This window comes from Thalia democratica, unplaced genomic scaffold, assembly GCF_965202585.1.
Source record: "Thalia democratica unplaced genomic scaffold, ktThaDemo2.hap1.1 HAP1_SCAFFOLD_1381, whole genome shotgun sequence".
NCBI lineage: Eukaryota > Metazoa > Chordata > Thaliacea > Salpida > Salpidae > Thalia > Thalia democratica.
The window spans coordinates 6,600-31,591 of record NW_028140251.1 but is presented as its reverse complement, the minus strand read 5'-3'; the positions used below and the strand labels follow the sequence as shown (position 1 = coordinate 31,591).

Below are 24,992 nucleotides of genomic sequence, written 5' to 3'. Positions count from 1 at the left end.
ATACATAAATTATTTTCTTCTTTATTAATCCACATAGATTAGAATTTTACAAACCATTTGCATTAATTATACCAACTTTTCCTTTTCTGATTTTTTCCAAATGAAATTTGTTAAATTTTTTTTTTTAACTTTATTATATTGTTGCGTCATAATCTGGTAGTCTAACTATTTTTTAAATTTGTTATTTTTTTGCTAACACTCATGTCAAATATATACCAAAAGACATATAGACCAAAGTTTTTTTATTTTTGATGTACTATAACATGTTTGTGAACTTACTTGCTTTTTATAGTAAACACTCCAATTGTTAATTCTTAACTTTTTCAATTCTCGGTTGAATTAAACATGTCATCTATATGTCGGTATACTGCATCATTATTGTTTTATTTGATATATGTTTGTTTTTTGTAAGTCAAAACTTAAGTCAATGCTTCGTTTACTTTATTCATTCAAAGCCATGATCCTTTCCAACAATTTACTTATTAAACTAATTCATTACAGTCACATTTCAGATTAAACTCGTTTTTTCGATATTGATACAAATACGGTTAGTTTATTTTGATTAGTTTAAATATAATCAAGTAGCTGCATTCTAATTAATTTAAGGCTCTATGTTAAATTTAACTTCCAAAAGTTACCCTAGTAGGAATGAAAAATAAAACTCACTTTACCCATTTACTCGTTCGATTTCTCATAATTTATTTCTCTATAAAAAGAAGTATTGTGATTCAATTTGGAAACTGACTTAAAAATCGTCCTTAAATTTAAAATTTCAGGGTTTCTAAAAAACTGGAATTTATAACAAAAATTTATAAAAAACCTGGAAACTTAAACTATTTTACATGTTAAGTAAGTATCTTTCGTATACTTTAATTACTGTTTGTTAATTAAAATGTTTAAGTTTATGCTTTTAAGCTTACACCTTTAGTAAAATTACTTTCTTGACCAGTAAACTAGGTTGAAGTTTCGTGTATTCTCACAATTAGGATAGTTATTTAGATGTACTGCAATTGCATATTTTTTCATAGCTTTTCTGACTGCTAAGGTCTATATGTTTTGTTTACCATCAACATAAGTTCAATGCGTCTCATTTTAGTTTATATGTACATTATTGTTAATCTTGATTATTATTAAAAGTTCATAACTGGCTTTTATTTAAATAAAACTATTATATCATTTATAAAGTTAAGCTATTTTCAAATTAAGTTCTGAAACAGCAGAACAAGACTGATATTGAAATAAAATAAATTTGCGATTGTTTCACTTAACTTTAATGGTTATTCTGATCGGGCTTTTTGCAGTAATAGTAAACCAAAAAAATATTGGTTAAATTATAAATAGTAGTAACTGTTTTTGTCTTACGAAATTAAACTTAATAAGAGAAAGTTTGTATTTTGTTTCCTAAAGTTTTAATCATTTATTTCTTACTTGTTTGGTTTATATGTTAATATTAAGGTGTGCAATGTTTTTTTATGGTTGTTAACCAGCTTTATTTAGCATGTATGTTGATACACTGTTAACAGTAAATTAACAAGTTAGGTTTGAAAATTGATTTAGTTAATCTTATATATTTTGGTTTGTTTAACTACATTGAAGTAGCTGCGATTCTACTTAAATTAATGGTTTTCTTAATCTTAACTCATGGTTTTATAAACTGTCCCCATGGCACGAATTAAAATAATCTCCCTTTACTGTTGAATTGCTTTTAATTGCCCATTTACTTTTTCGATTCCCTGCCGTTTATTGCATCCTATAAAGGGCGGTATTGTCCGTTTTAGGGAACTTTGACTTAAACAACGTCCTAAACCTTGAATTTTCTAATATACAGGGATGCCAAAAACCTTGAACTTCGAACCAAAACTAATGAGATTCTTGAGTTTATACATGTAAAGTAACGAAACTTCGATTATAGATAAAATATGCTTTGTATCACCATAACATAATTTCACTTAATAACACATTAAAAGTACCTTTACAGTATCTTTTCAATGTTGTTATACTATTAAAGCCAGTTTTTTAACTTAAGATTAATTTTAAAGGACAAACTAAAAATGGATAATTTATATCTTTTTTCTATCTAAAGTATTAATTAGTCAATAAATACAGCTTGCTTAATGTTTTAATTTGTGTTTTAGTCTGTTGTACTTGTCTAGCTTGTTAAAGTTAATAAAACTCAGAATTAGTTAAAACACGAGTTTTACTAATGATTTATGTGTTTCCTCTCAAAAAAATTATATTATGTTTTAGTTAACTTTTCATTGTTATTACTGTAGAACTATTTAAAAGTTTGATTAAAAAAAATTTTTATGGTTTTTTTATACTTTAAAATTTTTTAATATTAAATTTTTAAATTTTAAAATAATTTCTTTTGTTCATATGTTTGCACTAATAAGCATTTATCAACAACTTGCTGTGTTGTTTTTTATATATATGACAAATGTAAAGACTCAATTTTGGTAATAGTATAAATATACAGCCATAAAGATTTCAAATGATGCAAGTATTTGACAAACTTTGAAATGAACTACAGGCTAATAAACATATGTTATTGACACAAAGTAGTATGGTTTAACTGTTTTAGTTTGTAACAATGTATTGAAATGATAAGTTCAAAACATCAAACACCTTTAATTTGTATGCACACTTTAAGAAACACACAAAAAGTTGTCTGGGATCAGTGATTAAACAAAGCAATTAAGTAAGCATTCAAAGTCTATTAGTGAATATATAAAGTATACTAGTTAATAAGTAGTGATGGTAGTAACAGCGCAAACCTTTGTATTTATTAGATTGCTTAATAATTACTTTACAATGAGACCAATTTAACTATCATGGATAAACTTTAGCTTAATAAGTTACATGACAAATAAAGTGATATCCTTTAGTAGGAACAGTATAAAACTGAAGTTAACAAAATATAAACAATTTTTTACAATTTTAAAGTTTTATTTGACAAAAATATAGTTACTACTTGAATCAAAGTAATTTTAACTGTTTAGATGAATCTCAAGTTGTTTTTTATTTTTGATTAATTTAAGTTTTATACTGTTTTTAAAAGGTTATCTAAGTAAAATCAATTTAAATAAGCAAGTTAACTGACTATTGTTTAAATATATACATAGAAAACAGTTCAATCATATAAGTAGATTTGTCAATGTACACATTTAAAAGGTCTGTAGTTTCTTTCTTTTTATATTTGCTTTATTTTCTGTCATTAAAAAGTACACCTATCTATGAGGTTGATGAACTGTTTTCCATGTATATGTAAAACATTAGGTACTTAACCAGGATGATGTAGTATCTGTATTCATTTGTTTTTGGGTTTTAATCCTAACTTAAACATGTAGTTTTAACAAAATAAAGGCATCTATAAGGTACGCATTCTAAGTATTACGCACTAGTTTTTTAATAACACTTTCTCTGTTATAAGTAAAGATTCTCTTTAAGTACATACTACGCACCCGCATAAGGTACGCACTAAATTTTTAATAACACATTAATTAAATAGGTTTTCTAAAATAAGGTACGCACCCGCTTAAAGTACGCACTAAATGTTTCAGGCCCCCCACCCATATTTTCAAAAATGGGGATTCCCCCAAACCGAAAATCGGTGGGATACTTTTGATGAAGATTATTTAAATTTATTTTTTAAGGCATTTCGCCGGCGGAGCCGGCGAAAAATTTTTCACATTTTTCCTTTTCTCTTTTTCTTCACGGCCTTTTTTCTTGAAGGCCACCTTTTTCTGTCAAATGGACCGTGAGTAGCGTAACTGCCAAACAAATATACGTTATTGTGTTGTATTTGTACGGTCTTTATCTGTTATCTTTTACTAACCTTGAGCTTATATGATCTAACTTGTCAATGTATAACCATTAAAGGCCTGACGGTAATATCGGTTATATCTTTTTAGTTATTGACTGAGTGGTTTTATATTGGTGAGTTTGAAAAGTAAGTTTAGGGTAGCGGACAAGAATTTAAAAAAAAACAAAGGGCTACGGCCGGTCGATGACACGGTGCTTCGCACCTGTCATCTCCCCGGCCTGCCCTTAGTTTTTTTTTAATTCTTGTCCTTTAGGCCCGGCCACTATGCTGGTCGGCACCTTTTTGAGTTATGACTTGGATGTACGAGTTAACGTGCTAGTACTACTAAGTCATAACTAAACTTTATTTTCACTATAAGTTATTAGATATAACAGACTAATTTCACTCTTTAGTTGTATGAAAGACAACAGATGTAAATTACTCATGAGCCAATTGTTTTAAATACTTCTACTAAAAATTTACATCTTAACTTGTCCACATAAGATTAGGTAAATTTACAAATCATTTGCTTCAATTGTACAAACTTTTCGTTTTCTGCTTTTTTCCACATTAAATCCTTGAACTTTTTTATTTTACTACATTCTTGCGTCATAATCCGGTAGTTTCATTGATTATAAATATATTGATAACTATTCTAGTAGTAGTTATGTATAAATATATGCAACTTATTTTTAAAAACTATTTTTGCAAGTAGTTAAAAATGCTTAAGTAGCAATGGTAAACGTAAAGACAAAACTTTCTATATAAAAATCATTTAGTTTTAACAAGTAACAGCTTAATTGTGTATGTACTAAATTTAATAATGTAAATATCTAATATTTTTTATAAGTTTAAGTAAATAAAAGTTACTTTACATACTAACTATAGACCTTAACGTATTACCAATAAATATTTCAGGTTTTAGTCATATTTAGATTTATTTTTATGTATTTGTTTTTAATTTGTTAACTAAACCGTTCATTTCGTAACAATATTTACTATTGTTAAACAAATACAGTTTATGTTTACGTTTTCTATAGCTACGTTAATTGTATTTAATACATACAATCAGTGGTTCTTTAAATTATTGAGTCTTTAAAAAAACATGTTTTGTTAAACAATTTTTTATGTGGAAAGTAATGACTAATGTTCTTTTATTTTTGATTTATTTTAACTTGTTTGTGTACTTACTTGGTTTTTATAGTTAGTACTCTCAGGTTAGTTCTCGGTTGAATTAAACATGTCATATTTCATGTCGGGATACTGCATTATTTTTGTTATATGTTTGTTTTTTGTAAGTCATAAATAAAGTTGACGCTTCGTATACTTTATTCATTCAAAGTCATGACCCTTTCAGTCAAACTACTTTCTTAACTAATTCAATAAACAAAGTCATATTCCAGATTAAACTCGCTTTTTCGATATTAAATTTAATAGGGTTGATTCTTATATACTTTGATTAGTTTAAATATGTTAAAGTAGCTGCGATTCTAATTTTATGATTAAATTTTTATTAAGCTCTTAGTTCCGAGGTTTCACAAACTAATTTTTTAAATGACCACTTGGCACAAGTAACAAAAAACTCCTTACTGTTGATTACACATTTACTTTTCGGTTCCTCACATTATTATTGACTGTTGCCCCTGTGAAGAGCAATGTTGTCTACTTTTTGGAACCTAGAATCCTGGAAAAACCCTGAATTTCGAACCAAAATTAATAAAAACATTAATTTCTAATACGAATTTTTGTATCAACAAAATATAAATTCATTATATAACACACTTGTAGTACCTTTACAGTATCTTCACAATGTTGTTATGCAATTAAAGACATTTTTTTTACTCATATTTAACTTTTAAGGACCAACTAAAATTGGACCAAAAAACTTGTTTTTTAAAACCTAAAAGAAAATTACATAAAACATTTAGTATTTCCAAAATTAAGATTCTTAATTGAATGTTCTACTATTGCCAATCTCTTCATAGCATTTCTTACTGCTAAGCTCTCAATATTTTGTTTATCACCAATAAAAGACAATATTCTCTTAATATTTTCAAAATATACTAATCTTCGATCTACAGTCAGTTATTAGTGTTTTGTTATTAACTACCATTTTGTTGTGCTTGTTTTTATGGACATTTAAACCTTATGTTTCAAACAATACTTGTTCAAAGTTCATTCTTGTTTCACGATTTGTACAAGTCTTCTCAGTTTTGTATGCTTTTAATGGGCATCTGTTTAATTTATTTTTTGTTTATAAAAACTAGATATAAGTTTCGTGCTTGTTTGGAATTTTTATATTTTAAGATGATAAAGAAATTTTATTTTATCTGTGTAATAATGTAAGTTACGCATTTAAAGTAAGGTACGCCTCTGGGCTTTATGTATTTCAGTACGATCACAAGTTTAGTTTTAGCTATCAAATTAATCAATTGATTCATTATTAATGATTCATTAGTTCACTCTTCAATCTTTTTGTTTTTCTACATAAACTTTGTTTTTTTTTTTCAGACTGTTTCAGTTTGAGTATAAAGTATTTCTTAAATACAAACTTTAATGTGTGTAGATTTTCTTAATGTTTATAAAATAAACTAATTTCCAAACTACAATCAGCTTTTAGTATTTTATCATTGTTGCGCTAATTTCTATAATTCTTTTCAACCTTATTTCTTAATATTTTAAATATTTTTCATTAAACTTTAACTCTTACATTACAATTACAGTTCGAGTATACTTCCTTTAAAGCTTTGAGAGTTTTTCAGTCTAGTTTTACGGTTTGTATAAGTCTCCTTAGTTTTTTATTTTGATGATGAATTGATTGTTTTATACTTAAAAGTTTATTATAAAAAAAGTTCTAATTGTTTGGCATTTTTATATTTAAAATAGTGAAGAAATTTTATTTTATCTATGTAAAAATATGATAGGGTATCTTAAAACTGAGGTACACTTCTGAGCCTTATGTAATTCTGCCTAATGATATTTTAATTTTAATACATCCATCAGTTAATTTATATGTTATATGGTATAAATCTTACCAACTGAAACTAAGTTTAAATGAAAAAATATATATTTATTCAACTAAATTTTATGCATTATAGTTTTAGTAAAAATGTAAGTTCGTTGCTCAAATATATTTGAGTATATATTCTTATAATATTAACTTAATATTTTTTTATCGTCAACCTTTTATTAGCTTCTCTACTATTGATAAGTCTTCTGGTTGTCACTAATATGAAATACATTAGAATTAAGTAAATGTTCCGTTAAAAGTAATAAAACGTCAGCATTCATGGTAAGCAAGATAATTTACTATAATTAGACTTTATGTGAACGTTTTCCGTTATATAAGTATTGGTATAAAAATTAAAAAAGTTCTGGGATAAATTGGGACATAGTTTTAACTAATGATTTGTTTTACAAAAGTTCAACAAAGTTGAAATTGGATTCATTGTCATAATTTAAATTATGTTTAATTGTTTTCTTCTAATGGCTGTTTAAAAAAAATCTTTGGTTTCTCTTAAAGTAATTCTATTGTTTACATATTGGTCTAGTTCGTTACTATATTTTAGTTTTGTTGTTTCGTAATTGTATATATAGAACGAAGTTAAGTAAAGACTAATGATTTATTGGACTAATTTTACTCTGACGTTGTTTAAAAGAGATAAAGCCCGTACAAGTTGCTCATATTTATTTTTTCTAGTTTTTTGCAACCGATATCTAAGCCACAAAATATTTAAGTTGTTCACTGTAGTCGTTATTATTATTAAGCATAATGTATCGTTGGAACCTTTAATTGTTATTAAATAGACACTAAGCTAAACTTTTCCATATAGCTATTTTGGTCTCCTTCATAAAAATGTATAGTTACACCTTAGTTTGTACTCATAAAACGTGGCCATTTTTAAAAATCTAACAAACAAATTACTTTCTTTTTCATGAAACTTTGGTATTTTTATTTATTCATAATTATTGCGTCATAATTTTGTATAGTCTCATTATTTATAAATTAGAATTTAAGATTACCACAAGTTATGGACACATAGTAAATATCAGATGTTGTTTAGTTTTAAAATGTTTGTACTTTATTAGCGAAGTATACATGTATCATATAATGCAGGCATTACTAACATATGCATAATAAATAATTAATAACATGTTTTTTAAATAAAATTCTTGTATTAAAACATATATGGTAATCAAATAGTAATATTTATTGCCTGATCTCGTTTGATTTAGTTCAAACTAGTGAAACATTGTTTTGTTAATAAACAATTGAATTGATTATTCTCCATATCATTTAATCAAAAACTTTCATTGTGATCTATAAAGTAAAAAGTACCCAATACTTTTTTTATACTAATAATTACTTTTTGTGTTTATTGTAAAATTTAGATCATTCAGGGTTGCCAAAAAACCTTGAATTTGTGAAATTTTGAATAAATCTTGGAATTTTAAACAATTTTTGCATGTTAAGTAGTAAAATCTTGGTTCGACGCGAATAATCTATCAAATGTATAAACACTTTCTGTCATCATTATTTTTTTATTTTTAAATACATTTAAAGTAGCTTCACAGTAATGTTGTGTTACTGTTTAACACAGTTTTTTACCTTAAACTTAACTTTTAAAGAAATATAGACCAATAAACGTGTAAAACCTAGAAAAAATCCTGTGGCAACCCTGATCATAAGTCTTGATTTATTTAAATCAATTTCGATATTAAACAATTATTTTTGTTTGTTTTCCTACCAATTTAATTTGATAGAGCAGTGTTTCTTAATTAAACAGTTTTGTTCATGCAATTTTGTACATTCGTGATTACATACACTTATTCTCAACGAGATTAAAATCATATCTAGTTTCCTATTTTTAGTTGGTAGTACATTTTTTTGTTCGTATTACTGTAATATTAATTAAAGTTTTGTTTAACTATGGTTTCTTTTAAATCAATCTAATGTATACATCTGTATATTTTCTTATACTCTCCTATAATTTTCAAAGTATACTGATTTAAAAAAAAAAAGTTCTTAGTATTTAATCATTAATTATCATCTTTTTTATATGATTATTTCCAATTTTATTCTTTAAACAACATTTATTTAACTTAAACTTAAAGATAATAATTACATTTCGAATATACTTCTTTTATAAAGGCTTTGTGATTTTTTTAGTCTTAATTTCACGTCCTTTAAAGATTATCATGTCTTCTACGACCAAAAATTAAATGTGCCTTTAAATTTAAAAATTAAACAATAGCTAGCTTAACTTATGTTTTTGTTATAATCGAACAATTTAAGGCCAGTTCAAAAACTATTTATAAGTTTTGGGGTCTTGTTTAGTTATTGTTAAAAGTAATTTTGATTATTCCATTTAAAGCCTAGTTTTTTTTGTCTATCATACGTAATGGTCTTGTCTAAGTTGTACTTTTGGCAAATATGTCAATAAAGTTGAAAAACAATAAATATAAGTATTACTTTTTGAGTCTTATAAAATCTAAACTGTTTGGTTTAACAATGCCTCAAACTTTCATATATGTTTCCATAACTAAAAAAGTTAACTAAATGTTATATTTTGTTTCCCATCTTTTCTTAATGGTTCTAAATATTCATACTTCTTCTGTTTATCACCAATATAAAACTCAATGGAGTTAGGCAAATATTTCTTAGTTCTTTTTTTCCGAATGTAACCACTTCGTTGTAGCATTCATTGTTAACAATGTAGTTTTTTCTATTGTTGTGGGGCCGTTTTTCATTCGCTAAGTATTGGCTTATAGTTTAACAAAACCTGGAATTAGTTCAAAAATGTCTTTTACTAATGATTTATTTATTTCCACTCATATTTTAGCTAATGCTTCATTGATGTTACTGTAGAATTTTATAAAGTTTGTGCAAAAAAATGTTTTTATGGTTTATTATGAACTTATTCTAGTGTTTATTTGTAAGTCTAGTTTGTTATTATACTTTAAATTTCTTACTACATTAAATTATACTTCGATAAATTTTGGTTTAAAAGTTGTTCCCGGATTGAAAAGTATGTTTTACTCGTGATTTATTTTACCTTAACAAGACTAAACTTTGATCCAGTTATCCCCTTTATACATTTAATTAACATTGTTTTGTTGTTGTTACAGTAAAGTTATTTTAAGGTTTGTTTTAAATGAATCTACGTGTTCTCTTTAATTAATATTGTTTGTGTATAAGTCTTGTTTGATCTTATATTATGTTTTTTTGTTTCGTAATTTAGTTCTGCTTCTTGCCTAAGGTTAAGTAAAGACTAAATGTAATTATATATACTTATAATTAAAATGTATTTTGTATGCTTTGAAAATCTTATAGGGTTTTTAAAGGTAGGATAGTTATTGATTTATAAGGTAATAAAACTCTTGGGTTAACTAAAATATATATTTCACACTTATCGACATTAAAATGTATAAATTCTCATATTTTTAGATATTTTTATGATTTCTTATGAATGTCGAGTTATTTAAAATTTTGTTCAACCTGAACTAATAGCGTTTGTTATTGAGAGTTAATGTTGTTTCGTATTTAATTCTACTAACAGCCCAAAGCTAACTAAATACTAAACAGAGTTTTATTATTTGTTTTTACAGATAGTTTTAAACTAAAAGTAAAGCTTAATGTTTTATAGTATATATCCTTGGTGTTTTATTATGAATGATTAAGTTTCATTGTAGACAACCTTGGTATTATTCTATAAGTAACACAAAAGTTTTGCATCGTAGTTTAGTTTATCAATATTTATTGTAATTATAATAGTTAAAGTATTTTATGGTATTTAATAAGTCTCATAAATAGCAAGTATCTTGTAGACGGTTTGTTTATCAGTTATAAGTTGTTCATGTCACTATTTTAGTTTAGTTACAATTAGACATACTACGTGTTGTTTGTTTTACATTTATAAGCCGTTACGCCAACTAATTCTTAATTTGAGGTTGTTATCTTTAAATATATTTTAACAATGATTTTATTATTTCAAATAATTTATTTTTTAAAGGGTATTGGTTTAGAGTAGAACAAAACTGTGGGATTAGTGGTGAATTATGTCATATTTGTATTTAAACAACCTTATTTTAACAATATTGAAATTAGATCCAATTTTGTATTTAGTTGGTAGTTCATTATTTTGTTCGTATTACCGTAAAATTGATTAAAAGTTTGTTTGAAAAATATTCTCTATTGTGTCTCTAAAATTAATAGCGTTTGTTTATAAGTCAAAAACGGTTTTACATTTATATTTGGTTGTTTCGTAAGTTAATTCTACTTCTATCCCACTACAGTATTTTATTATCAATCATCATCTTGTTGTGTTGGTTTGTATGATTAGTTCAACTTTATGTCTCAAACAATACTTACTTTACCTTCACGTAATGAACACTGTTCAAATATACTTCCTAATTAAAATCTTTTTGACTTATTCAGTCCACTTTCATAGTATATATCATTTTTATTTGATATTCAACCGTTACACATGACTTTTTTAACGCTAAGTGTGTATCTAAACTGAAAAATAGCTAGCTTAAGTTTAGTTTTTTATTATTATTAAATATTCAGGCCTTATTGTAAAATATCAATTTGTCCGCCATTTTTATCTTATATCTTCCTTAGGCTTTGCTTTGTTATATAAATGTGAAACATTTTTTGTTAGATATATCTCGTTGGTTTTTGTAGATATATTGCACATCAAGCTTTAATACTTTGTATTTCTTTTTTCAGCTGTTAAAACAATTTTTTAATCTTTTCTGTTTCCATTGTTTTATGTTCTTTGTTTCCTACTTACTGTGTATATTTCTTTCAAGTTTAATTTTAACAACATCTGAGCTTGTTTGGTTTTTTAATCTAGTTTAGTTTAAATATTGAAACAATCTCTGTGACAAACCAGCGATTCATTTATTTTCATTCTAAAGTTTTTAGTAGTTTAATTTTTAAGCAACTTAGTTATTTACAACAATTGTATAATAAGCAAAATTCTTTTAAAGTTCCAAAGTAGTATATAAACAGGGTTGCAAAAAGACTTGAAAACCTGGGATTTGACAACTTGGGTTAAAAAACTCTCGAAAAACCTAGAATTTTGAGCTAAAACCATTAAAAAATCTGTAAAAATCTGAAATTTTTAAACTTTTTATGTTAAGTATTGAATATTTTATTAAATACGATTACGTATAAAAAAAAATATATATCATTTAAAAATATATATACTTGAATTTTCTTTATAGTACGGCGTTTTACTAGTTAAAACAACTATTCAGCTTTAATTTTAATTTGTACTAAAAATGAGCAAAAACTCTTGTTATTGAAAAAGCCTGGAAGAAATTTTCAAAAAAACTATTGGTAACCCAGTATAAAGTTTCGTTTTTTTGTACCGTGGTTTTTAGTATTACTTTCTGGATATTGACTACAAGTTATACATATTTGTAGTAAATAATCCGGCTATCATACTCTAAATCAAGTTCAACAATTATATGGAAGTAATTCAGAGTTACGTTGTTGTTTTATGTTTCCTTGAAATAGTCTTGTTTGTTCGCTGTATCGTCGCCTGTTCGAATTCCATGTCTAAAACATTGTAAGTTTTTATTTTGTGTTATTAAAAACACTTAGAACTAGTCTCTTGCCTAAATTAAAGCAAGTTCAAACATTCATTTTAAGGCTTTTCAAGCCCTTAGATTTTACTTTGTTTTTGTTAAATTACTTGCATTAGCTGAGTAACTTTAAAACTTAGTTTAACCGTTGAATTAGTGTAAACTGTCTTTTTTTCACATCTTTCAAATACACTAATTTTTTAAAATTGCTCTAAAGTTTATTTTCAGTGCTTATAAAACAATGATTTTGATTTATCATTCTAAATGTGAAATTCACCCATTTTTTATGCAACAATAAATCCATATAAATCCAATATTCAAAATTTTCCTGTCCAGTCCACTTTTACTCTACAAAATTTTGAAAACATCGAAGTTTTAAGGATAGTGACGTAATAATAAAAACATTGATATGTTATGGTAGTATTAGTATTATTAGTAAAGGTTTAAACTCAAAAACTTAAAGTTTTCCATCATCTGTAAAAAACCTTGATATCCAGTCTGACAACTGTGCTACAAACATTAGAATATAGCAAGTTGATGAAAACATCAGTTAGAAAAAGAACAAGTAGTTAAGTAAAGTTGCTAGATTACAAAAAATTGAATTTGCACGTGTTTTAAATACATTTGGCTTTAATCTGATTAAAATCTGACAACAACGCTTAAAAGCTTCAACAAAAAAATTTGCAGTTCTATTTAAGAAGTTTCTTTAACAAATCAGTCACAGTCTTCGTAAATATAGTTTGGTGGTTGCTCATCACAAACATAGTCGTAGTCATTCGGTTGTAAATACGGATTTTGATTGGAGTTTATCGGGTTTAAGTATGCCGGCTCTTGTTGCTCGTAATTTTTTTGCGTCAAACAAAGTCTTTGTTTTTTAAGCTCATGTTTCTCGTAACTTTTTGGTGTTAGATATTGCGACTCCGGTTGTACAATTTATTCAACTAGAAATGCGATCAGCCCAATGGTTCATAACCTCCTTTGCAAATTATCTGTTATTAAAAATATTTATATTCGTTGTGCTACTGACCTAGGTTATTATATATATATAAAAATAAAGTTCTTGATTTCAAAAAAAAAGACTTGAGGATTTAGATAAAATTTATTTTAGCCTATAAATTTTAAATATATGATAGAATAAATCACAACTTAAAACGAATTAATATAAACTCTTATAAACATATCAAGTTAATTCTACAAGTACAAGTAACCGTGTCCTGTATACAAAATTAAGAAAATATAGAATATTAAGTAGAGTGACTTAATAATTAAAATATTGATATTATGATTGATAGTATACTAGTATGTATTACTACTAGTATTAATAGTATAATAGTATCTAGCTGGTATTAATACTAAAAAAAACTTATAAGTTTTCCATCATTTGTAGAAATACTTGACATATGTAAAGCCTGACAACTGTGCTGCAAACTGTTAAAATACGACAGTTAATAAAATCTTCATTTGGATATAACAAGTACTGTTATGTAACGTTGCCATATTTTTAAAAACTGATTTTGTACGTTTTTTGAATACGTTTGGTTTTAGATGATTAAATTCTGGCAACTACGCTTTAAAGCTTCAACTTGAAAGTTTTCACTTGTTGCCTATGTAAAGCTTTATATAAAAATAATAGTCAAGTTGTATTTATTTTTGTCAAGAAAGTTAAAAGTTACTTTTTTTGTTGAAACTTTTTTTGTTTGAACCTTAAAAAAATATTACTCATTTCCGATAGGGAGAGCTTACAAATTTTAGAACACCGTGAAACAATGTAAACAGTCTAACAGCCATTCAGTTTTCTATAACTACAATTGGACTACAGCTGATGATTTTTTAATTCAACAGTTTCTGTTTTTATTGATTATGTTCACCTGATATACTCCTATTAGTTTTTATAAGGTTAAGAGTCACTTATAAGTTTTAAACGATAGTTTTTATGAGTAACTAACTAATACATTTTTTTATATTTAAGCTAAATATAACTTTAGCTGTTAGCTGTTATTTAGCTGTTAAAAGTAGTTTTTTAATTATGAATTATAGTTAAAATATTTAAATTCAATAGCTGACTTAAACTGACAGTTTTTAAATGATTAAAATATACTTTAAGAGACTGACCCTGTTTTCCATTTGTTTTAGTTCTTATTTTAAATCAGTTTATATTTGTTAAAAATTTAAGTTTTCAATATTATAAGTGTTCAAGTCCCCACACCGACACGGTTTTTGATAGACATTAACTGTTTTTTTAAATTGATATTCTGTGAGCTATTATAAAAATAATAACAATAAAACTACTTTGTTACTATGATAAAGATTAGTAAAGGTTGAAATATTGTAAACAAATATTGTAGTTTAACAAATGTTATCAAATTCAACTCGTGATCTCGGAGTATAATCAGTATATTGATTTGCTTTTTTCTTTTAGGCTTATGTATCAACTGAGCTTGATGTACTCCGGGCTACTTGGGTCTCTAGCTTTATTTAAAACCACCTCTGTAAGAGGTTCAGCAGTTTTGACAGGAGCCAGATTCGCAATAGTTTCGAGGCCATCTTTATCTTTAGTTGCTAACTCTGTCCGCGACCGAGTGCGAGAGGGTTTAAGAGCTAATAGCCACTTCATTTTACTTATAAGATCAGTTTAAATATAGACTAACAAGTATCTATATGCTTTATTATACAACAGAATAAAAGACACATTAAGAAATGTTTACTACTTTCTAAGGCTTCTTGCAGTTCGCGATACTAGTTGTGCTGTAACAAATGGTTGCTCGTACAGTTTACTGGTTCAGAACACGTAGGGACTTATACTTCCTCGTTGACACCGGCGCGAGATGAAAAGATACAATATTGAAATTAAGAAGAGAAAGATAGATGCAATAAGTTTATGCCAGTGAATGTGTGGGCTTATACGTAGAGTTCAATGTTCAAATTGACCCAAACTGGAATTTGTTGCTGGAGGACAGTTTGTCTGCTACAGTATGCGTAAACTTATGAGTATTGCACGTTAACAACTCAAATCGACGTTGCTAAAGTAGGTATACAAAATGTGTATAGAACAAAGTATAAAAACTACGAAGGTATGAAGTAAAGTACAAAGTAAACGTTTTAAAAAAGCAAATACTTGAATAAGAAGGTTTTGGCGGAGATCATCTAGATTTCCAAGATGGCAGCTTATGCTCAAAGCGTCAAGAGAGGTTTTGACGGGGATCAGCTAGATTCCCAAAATGGCGGCTTACGCTCAAAGCGCTAAGTGACGTGAAGCTGCTTTCTTCTTGACATGAAGTCGGTAAAACTTGCTATTTCATTCGCTCGGCTGCTTATGTACACCTCGATTAAATAACAGTTCCGCATGATCAAGTTCCGCATGATAAATATACTAATCATTATGAATATAAAGTTCAATTTACCTCAAGTTAAACAATTTACGAAATACCACATAATCAAGTACCTAAAAACATACTTGAAATTTAAATCAAATTACAAACAAGATTCATTAAAATTACTTTAACCAAATTTTTTTTAATAAAAATATACTATCTAATCATTACAAATATAAAGTTTAAATTAGACTTCAAGTAAAATCAATTACGAGAAGCTGAAACAATCAAGCATCTCAAAAAAAACTTCAAATTTAAATTAAGTTACAAACGAGATTCATTAAAATTACTTTAACCAAATTTTTTTTAATAAAAATATACTAATCATTATAAGTATAAAGTTTAATTTAGATCTCAAGTTAAACGAATTACAAGAAGCTGAAACAATCAAACATTACAAAATATATACTTGAAATTTAATTTAAATTACAAACGAGATTCATTAAAATTACTTTAAACACATTTTTTTTAAAATTTATAATCATTAGAAATATAAAGTTTAATTTTGACCTCAATTTAAACATTTTACGAGATACCACATAATCAAGTATCACAAAATATACTTGAAATTTTAATTAAATTACAAACGAGATTCATCCAAATTGCTTTAAGCACATTTTTTAATAAAAATATACTAACCATTATAAATATGAAGTTTAATTTTGACCTAAAGTTAGACAATTTACGAAATACCACATAATCAAGTATCAAAAATTATACTTTAAATTTAAATTAAATTACAAACGAGTTTAATTCGAATTGCACTCGAATTACACCAGGCATCATTTTATTGATAACAATATACTAATCATTATGAATATAATTTTTAATTTAGACCTCAAGTTAAACGAATTACGAGAAGCTCAACAATCAAGCATCACAAAATATATACTTGAAATTAAATTAAACTACAAACGAGATTCATCCAAATTGCTTTAAGCACTTTTTTTAATAATTACTAATCATTACAAATATAAAGTTTAATTTAGAACTCAAGTTAAATCAATTACGAGAAGCTCAACAATCAAGCATCACAAAAAAAAAATTAAATTTAAATTAAATTACAAACGAGTTTCATTCAAATTGCACCAGGCATTATTTTTTTTTATAATAGAATACTAATCATTATGTTTATAATGTTTAATTTAGACCTCAAGTTAAACGAATTACGAGAAGCTCAACAATCAAGTATCACAAAATATAACTAAAATTCAAATTAATTCAAATTGCTATGAGCAATTCTTTGTAAGTATATTTGAAATGAAAAGTATAATAACCATTTATAGTATAGTTATCTTTAAATTGATTTATTTTAGATTAAAATTTTTTGTAAACGTATTATTAAAGTATTATGTTTGAATAAGATTTGTTATTTTAGCGCTGACGAGGTTTTTGACCGAAACATAGTTTGCATAATATAATCTTGAAAGAACAAATACATTAATTCTCTTCTAGTAATTAAGATCTCTTTATTTGTTTTGTAAAAATCGAAGCATATAATATTGTGTTAACATTATATACTAGCGTTGAGGATCAATTTAAAGTTGATGTGTAGTTCAGCAATTATTAAACTGTTCTGTAAGCGGAAGGTTGTGAGATAGAGTCCACTAGTCACAGTTTGACCCTTCGTGCAATTTAGACCCGTTCCCAAAATAACTACGTACAACTTGGCTCAAATGTAACTAAAAACATTGAAAACAGAAATCAATAGTGTTATTGGTAAATCTTCAGGCACTTTCTCTCGTTTGACTGCACAAGTTTAAAACATACCAGTTAGCTATAAATCTTTTGCACAGCAGTTTTGTTGTTCGAAATACAGATAAAACGAACTTAAACTGTGAAAGTAATGGTTTATAAGGTCGATCAAAACATTAAAATCAAATTTTGATATTTGTTAGGTAATAAAATTTTTTAAAGACATAATAAACATTCGTAAAACTTTGTAAAACATATGTTTATTACTTCAAAAATAATTTTGAGCACACGTTTATTGTTATATTTTTTTGATAAAAATATACTAACCATTAAAAATATAAAGTTTAATTTACCTCAAGTTAAACAATTTACGCGATACCCCATAATCAAGTATAACAAAATATACTTGAAATTTAAAAAAAATTACAAACGAGATTCATTCAAACTGCACTAAGTATTATTTTTTTGATAAAAACATACTAATCATTATAAATATAAAGTTTAATTTAGACCTCCAGTTATATGAATTACGAGAAGCTCAACAATCAAGCATCACAAAATATATACTTGAAATTTCAATTAAAATACAAACGAGATTCATTCAGATTGCTTTGAGCACATTTTTATGATAACGTAAAAGTGTTGTGTTAGACAAACAATTGTTACTTTGTAAGTATATTTGAAATGAAAGGTACAATAACCATTTATAATATAGTTATCTTTAAATTGATTTATTTTAGATTAAAATTTTTTGTTAACGTATTATTAAAGTATTATGTTTGAATAAGATTTGTTATTTTAGCGCTGACGAGGTTTTTGACCGAAACATAGTTTGCATAATATAATCTTGAAAGAACAAATACATTAATTCTCTTCTAGTAATTAAGACCTCTTTATTTGTTTTGTAAAAATCGAAGCATATAATGTTATATTAACATTATATACTAGCGTTGAGGATCAATTTAAAATCGATGTGTAGTTCAGCGATTATCAAACTGTCTGTAAGCGGAAGGTTGTGAGATAGAGTCCACTAGTCACAGTTTGACCCTTCGTGCAATTTAGACCCGTTCCCAAAATAACTACGAACAACTTGGCTCAAATGTAACTAAAAACATTGGAAACAGATATCAATAGTGTTATTGGTAAATCTTCAGGCACTTTCTCTCGTTTGACTGCACGAGTTTAAAACATACCAGTTAGCCATAAATCTTTTGCACAGCAGTTTTGTTAAAATGTTCGAAATAGAGATGAAACGAACTTAAACTGTCGAAGTAATGATTTATAAGGTCGATGAAAACATTAGAATTAAATTTTTATATTCTTTAAGTAATAAGTTTTTTTTAAAGACATATTAAACTTTCGTAAAATTTTTGTAAAACATATGTTTAAAACTTCGAAAATAACTTTGAGCACACGTTTTAATGTAGTCATTTCGGTCTAAAATTTTAACTGTTTTAAGCAGTTATTAAAAGGTTTATTACAGTATATAAGGGTTTAATTATAAGTATTCAATAATACTATATAGTGGAATAGTTTTCGAAAAAGTTTCATCTACAATGTATCTCATTGAAGTTGTCTGGAATAATATTAAATGTAATTTTAACGACAAGATAAGTTTTATTATCAACTTACAAGTAAGAACAAATCTCGAGAATAAATAACAACCTATTACAAACCGTCTATTTTATAAGCTAAAACTCGTTACTCAAACATTTTTTTACTGCTAAAAGCTATCAACAAACTATTTGGTTATAGAATACAGACAAATAAGTGCTACGTTTAAGTACCTCTCTATGTCATAAGTGTAATTTTTTAGTTTAATACCAATAGCTAATTCTACAAATTATTTCACAAGTGCAAATATCTAAAGTTTTAGAGATACAAAATATTTATTAGTTACGATTTAATTTTTGTACTTGTTTAAAAAAAAAGTTATTAGTTACTACTTTTGTATAGCTGAAAAATGTACTTTGCACAAATAATTTAGTTTTACAAATTTTTAGCTTTTTTTTTCTCTTCTTGAAATTATTCAAAAACGTTTTGAAATTAGTTTTAAGTTTAACATTTTAAAAAAATAATTTTAAGCTAAGAAACTATGGATCCGCTTGCGACTTGGAACTTTTTTTTTTAAACCGATAACCTTTAGTTATCTCTTTGCTGCATTTTAAATTTTTATAAAATTCACATCTAACTACTTTTTTGGTAAGGACTCAATACATCAGAAGATTTCTTATAATTATTTATTAGCTATAAAATACTAAGCCAATAATAAAAAGCTTTGTTTTTAATTAAATGTTTACATTGTTAATAACTTTTCAGATCAAAACATATTATTTATGCTCATCTATGTTAATACTATGGAGAACTGTTCACAAAACACTAAGCTGTCTTCCGTATTTTTATTTAAAAGTTTACTGTTTTCTTTCAAAGTCAAAATGAAAATTGTACTTCTAAAATTGATTTATCTGCAGATTAAAATAGTCTTTTAGTTTTACAGAAAAAAGGAAATTATCTGGAAAACGTTTTGTAACTAAAATGCTGCCAATAATAATTAGTAGTATATTTACTATTTGCATACTTAAAAAATGACAGTTAGAAAAACATTCAAAAAATTAACTTAAACACTTATAGTTAAATGCGGCTGTAGTTTTTAAGTTTAAGTCAGAACAGGTAAAACTAGTATCATATTGAAATTTTTACTATTCTTAAATTTAGTATGCAGCTTTATTACTGTTTATTTTCGTATTCGGCTTTTTTTTTTCGACAGACTGACAACGGACAATTCATAGTAAAGAAGATCGATGGTTTGAATAATTAAGATGAGTTCGTTGCAAAAGAAAACATACCAAGATATTTGATTGCACTCGAAAGAGTAGAGAAAAGTAAAAATATCTAATTTTATTTGCTTGCTTAAATAATACAAGTTTTTTTTAAATTGCGTTACTTAAAAATTTCTAACTGACTAACAACGGACCGAGTTTTAACCGAGTGGTTTGTTTGAAAGGAGAAATTTATGCAATAGCAGCAGGTAACTACATGTTTAAGGAAGACAAAACTACCATTGAAAAATACATTGCGAAAACGAAAACTTGGGAGAAAGTTTCACAAATAGACGACAACGGAGGACGAAGTTCATTTTGCTGCTGCGCTTTCATGAACGAAATATATTTACTAGGCGGCTGTTACCGATGGTACGTGACTGACTCCTGCTTGAAGTTTGATGCAACAAGCCGCGCTTGGAAGGGAGTCACGGAGATGAGCGAAGCGCGCCAGCATGCGGCGTGCGCCGTTTTCCAAGGAAGAATCGTGATTTGCGGCGGGGAAGATGACGAAGAAGAAAATTACTCGGAAACGGTTGAGTCGTATGACGTCATCACCGACACTTGGTCGCCGATGCCCAGCATGATGGAAAGCAAAAGCAGGCACAGCGCAGTTGCGGTGAGAAGCAAGTATTACGTCATCTGCGAACACGATTTTTGCGAGGTCTTTGACAGCGTTTGTAACAAGTTTGTTGCCTTAAAAGAACCGAATCTAAAGTTTAGACGAATGAGTAGAGCTGTTTCATTTGGCAGTAAAATTTTTGTGTTTCGTTTTACTCAACCTAGTTTGGTTGTTTATGATGTTGATAAAGACGAGTGGTCGGAGGAACTGTGTGAAATTACCAAACATGTTCAATGTTTTTCCTGTACAGTTGTGCCATTTTGTTAATAAATTTGAAGTATTAATTGATTAGCTAAGTGCCAAATAATTGTATAAATTGTACAGAAATCTAAGACAAAATTCATTCAAAAACATCTTTATTAAAGCAACAAACAAGTAAAATCGATTTCGGCTAACGCTTTTCAATTACTTTAGTTAGCAATTAATTTTAAGATTAAATTTTGAGTATATAAATAGTTAGAGGTTACATCAGAAAAATCAATTAACACTAATTAGCATAATTGAGCAAAAATTAATTAAACATTCACAATTCATAAATGCATATACAAAACAGTTTATCAGTAATTTAACTAAGATAAGCAACATTAAAAATAAAATAAAAATAAGCGACAAAATTCAAATAAAATCTATAACAACTTATAAAGATTAGATTCATAAACGTATTGTTGCTTACACAAATTAGGTTTACATGTTTTTATAAATAGAGATTCTAAAACACTTAGGTGATAATCGTTACGAGCTTTTTTACTCTTTATTTTCGTAATCGTCTATTTTTTCGACTGACTAACAACGGACGATTCATAGCAAAATGTTTTTATCATATTCGTTTAGATCAGAGTAGTACAAAGCTGTATGCAATAAAGAAGTTTAATATGACTAATAATTTAATTTTGCATAAAAACATGATAAATTATAAGGTACATTTTGTAGTAGAAATCAATTTAGAACACTTATAAATTGAATCATTCAAGTCAACTTAAATATCGCAAACAAGTTCAAACTCACTTAAAAACCAAAAATACCCTACAAACTTGTAACTTTTTAAAAAGGCTCTTACTAAACTATTATACAAAAACATTCATATTTTTGATAGCAGATTGATAAAATAAAATTTAAAAGTTAAAAAAACTAACAAGATAAAGTTTCAAACTTTATAATACAAAACTTTAAAAATTTTAATTATAATGTGTTTAAGGCTTGTAATTGATTATATGTTATAAAAACCTACATTTTATGCAATAATGTAAAAAATAGTGTCTTATTTCTAGATGTATAAATAGCATAAAAAAGAGTTAGTCATTATTTTAAATCATTACTGGTTTATAATTAGTTTTATTGTTTGAGACAGCAAACGAAGGAAAAATACAAATGTTTTTACTTCACACATTTTTATCAGTTTAAATTTTTAGTATAAAAAAAACTAGGTAGCACAAAATTACAATTTCCTAAAACTTCAATTTTCTAAACGAAACTTACAATATAGTAAATAGTTTTTAAAATCAACACATCTATAAAAAAGAGTAAAAATCTTAAGAGCTCTTCTGCAAGCTTATCGAAGGAAAAAAATCTAAAATAACTGAAGGTTTGTGCTTAATAAGAAAATTTTTCAAACGTCCTTGATAAAAGTAGGAATAAAATTCAACAAAAATTTACTAAAAAGGCATAAGCAGCGAAACTAAAACCGTCAATTGAAATTGAGACGTGCAGCATCAAACGACGTTGTGTTTGAACAGCACGTAGTTGGCCATCGTGTGGTTGCCCGACTGCCGGTACATCAAGCTGAGGTTGAAGGCGATCTCGTGCCGGAGGTCGAAGCTGTCCTCGCACACCGCGTCGACCACAGTAGCAGGTGGTCCGCACTTCAACGCGTCCTCGTACATGTGCACCGCAAAGTGGTTCAGCCCGATCTGGTGGAGGGCGCGCCCGATGTTGTACAGCGACTCCTGCTTGTTGTTCCGCAGCTTCAAACATTATACAGGTTTGTTCAAGTTTTATTTCAAATATCATGCCAACTGGCCTTTTCAGTTTATATTAAATAACATCATTACTTGTTAGAAGGATATTTTGTTACTCATTCAAACAGAAGCTGACTCATGAATTTTTTTTAATTTTAAGTAGCTTTTATTGTTATTTAATGCACGAAGTTAGATTCATGTTTGCGGGTATTTATATCCGAATGAAATAAGTGCGGGTTAAAAACTGTACTTACAAAAAACCTTCATATAGCTTTTATTAATCTTTAATAGTTAACCTAACAATAAAGTATTACAAACAACTTTGTTTCATTAGTTTCAAAAACGTCAGCTTTTAGACTTTATCAAAACAAATATTCTAGCAAGAAAACTAAACATTACCATTGAGGATCTTCAACGTAATAAACAATCTATCAAAATAATCAAACCTGGCAATACTTGGCAAGGAGTGCGAAGGCTTGCGCGACATAAGTGTGCTTGTTACCGCAAGTTTTCTGCGTGAGTATGTGGCAGTAGCAAATTCCCACTATCAAATGCAGTTCCGGATTTTCTTGCTCCTGCAAGTATTCTTGTTATTTATCCGATAAGTTTATTCGATAGCACTGACGAAAGTTGGTTTAAAAAAGCTACGTACATTTTTTGAATGAATCTAAAGACATTTTTTAAGTGTAAAAGTCTTACTTTAACTTACACATTCACTACTTTAAAACCTAACACAAGGATACTACTTAAGTTTAAAAAATTTATGAATTTTGTAAGTAAAAGAACGAGTTTAAAAAACTATATACTTTTAGTATTTCTCAGAAAGGGATTAAAATTGTTAATAACGTTTAGTTTGCTTATAATTACTTTTTAAAACTTTACTTGGTTGTAAAATATATTAGTGAAGTTTTATTATGTACTATTCTGTTTTTGATAACTAAAAATTTTCAAAAACCAACAAAGTACAGATACATCTACAAAAAACTGACAAACTTCTTCTAGTAGTTCGATGTAATAATTAAGTGCAGGTCTGAAGTTATTAGATGCAATATCTCCATGAGCGAACATGCTTTGAAGCGGGTAAACTTTCTTATCTTGTACCTGTAATTGTATACTTGCTTTTCGTGAATGCTTTTAAAAAGAAAACAAATTAACCACTTTGTTTTGCTAGTAATTAACTTTGAAAATAACACAAAAATAACTTATCATTATTGCGAAAAACTTTAATTTACTCTGCAATTAAAAAGTGGTAAACTTAATTAGTCATTAAAATAATACTTTACATTAGCACAAAACAAAAAAGTCAACATAAGTTTACTTACTATAAAGCGCATTATTGTTGTAAAAACAATTACTATTGGGTTAAAATAATAGATAACCAATACTGGGATATAGACAGTATTCAATAAACACGTATTTATTATCTTAGATAAAAAAATCTTAAACACAAAATTTTCTGCCTTGCAATTAATAATACTTTTCTGCAAATTTTTTTGACACAATACTGACCACCATGATTCTGTGGAGAAACCTGTGAGTGTTTTTGAGAACCTTCTGACTGTGAGACATCCTGGTGACCACCTGATTGAATATGTTCCACACGTGGTTCTGCACCGATGACTGGTCCTCCTTCTTCGATAAGATCACCTTCCTTCAATTGATATACAACAGGTTTGTATTGAAACAATATACAGTAAGACAGTGTTTGTATAAATGATGTTAGAATTTTAAGCTTATGTTTATAAAAAAACACAGTCTTTTTTTTGGATGGCATTTATAAAAGCACTAAAAGTTTTTAATACGGTTAATAATTTAAAAAATATATACTAAAATCCAAAATTAGCTGAAAATACTGCTTGGTAAATTTTTTTATGTTTGTAAATTAAAAGTTAATAAAAATGCAGCAAAGTATTCATTATATCAATAAACAACACAAATAACTTGATTCAAACAAACTTGAGTATTTTGTAGGCGTAATAGTACCACCCGCTCAACAGGCTGAACCTGAACAAAATAACTTCCAGCTTGCTTCTTGAAATTTTCGCGCGCGAAAAGAAGTTTTTCTCCTTCATAACGTGGTCGCTTATCAAACAGGCCTCCTTGTATCTTTTGCACGTGTTGAGCAGGTTCAGC

At 27.1% G+C, this 24,992-nt stretch overlaps 1 protein-coding gene across 1 annotated transcript; it reads left to right on the top strand.

Moving 5' to 3' along the window:
• The first annotated feature begins 20,499 nt into the window (after window positions 1-20,499).
• Window positions 20,500-21,171, top strand: LOC145848401 (uncharacterized). The gene has a single exon (XM_082953891.1). It carries the CDS (start codon window positions 20,500-20,502, stop codon window positions 21,169-21,171), a length of 672 nt encoding a protein of 223 aa, XP_082810017.1.
• Window positions 21,172-24,992: the final 3,821 nt, after the last annotated feature.

What these genes read in the sequence shown, in the direction of transcription:
- LOC145848401 (XM_082953891.1), top strand. Translation starts at nt 20,500, where the DNA reads ATGTTTAAGGAAGACAAAACTACCATTGAAAAATACATTGCGAAAACG.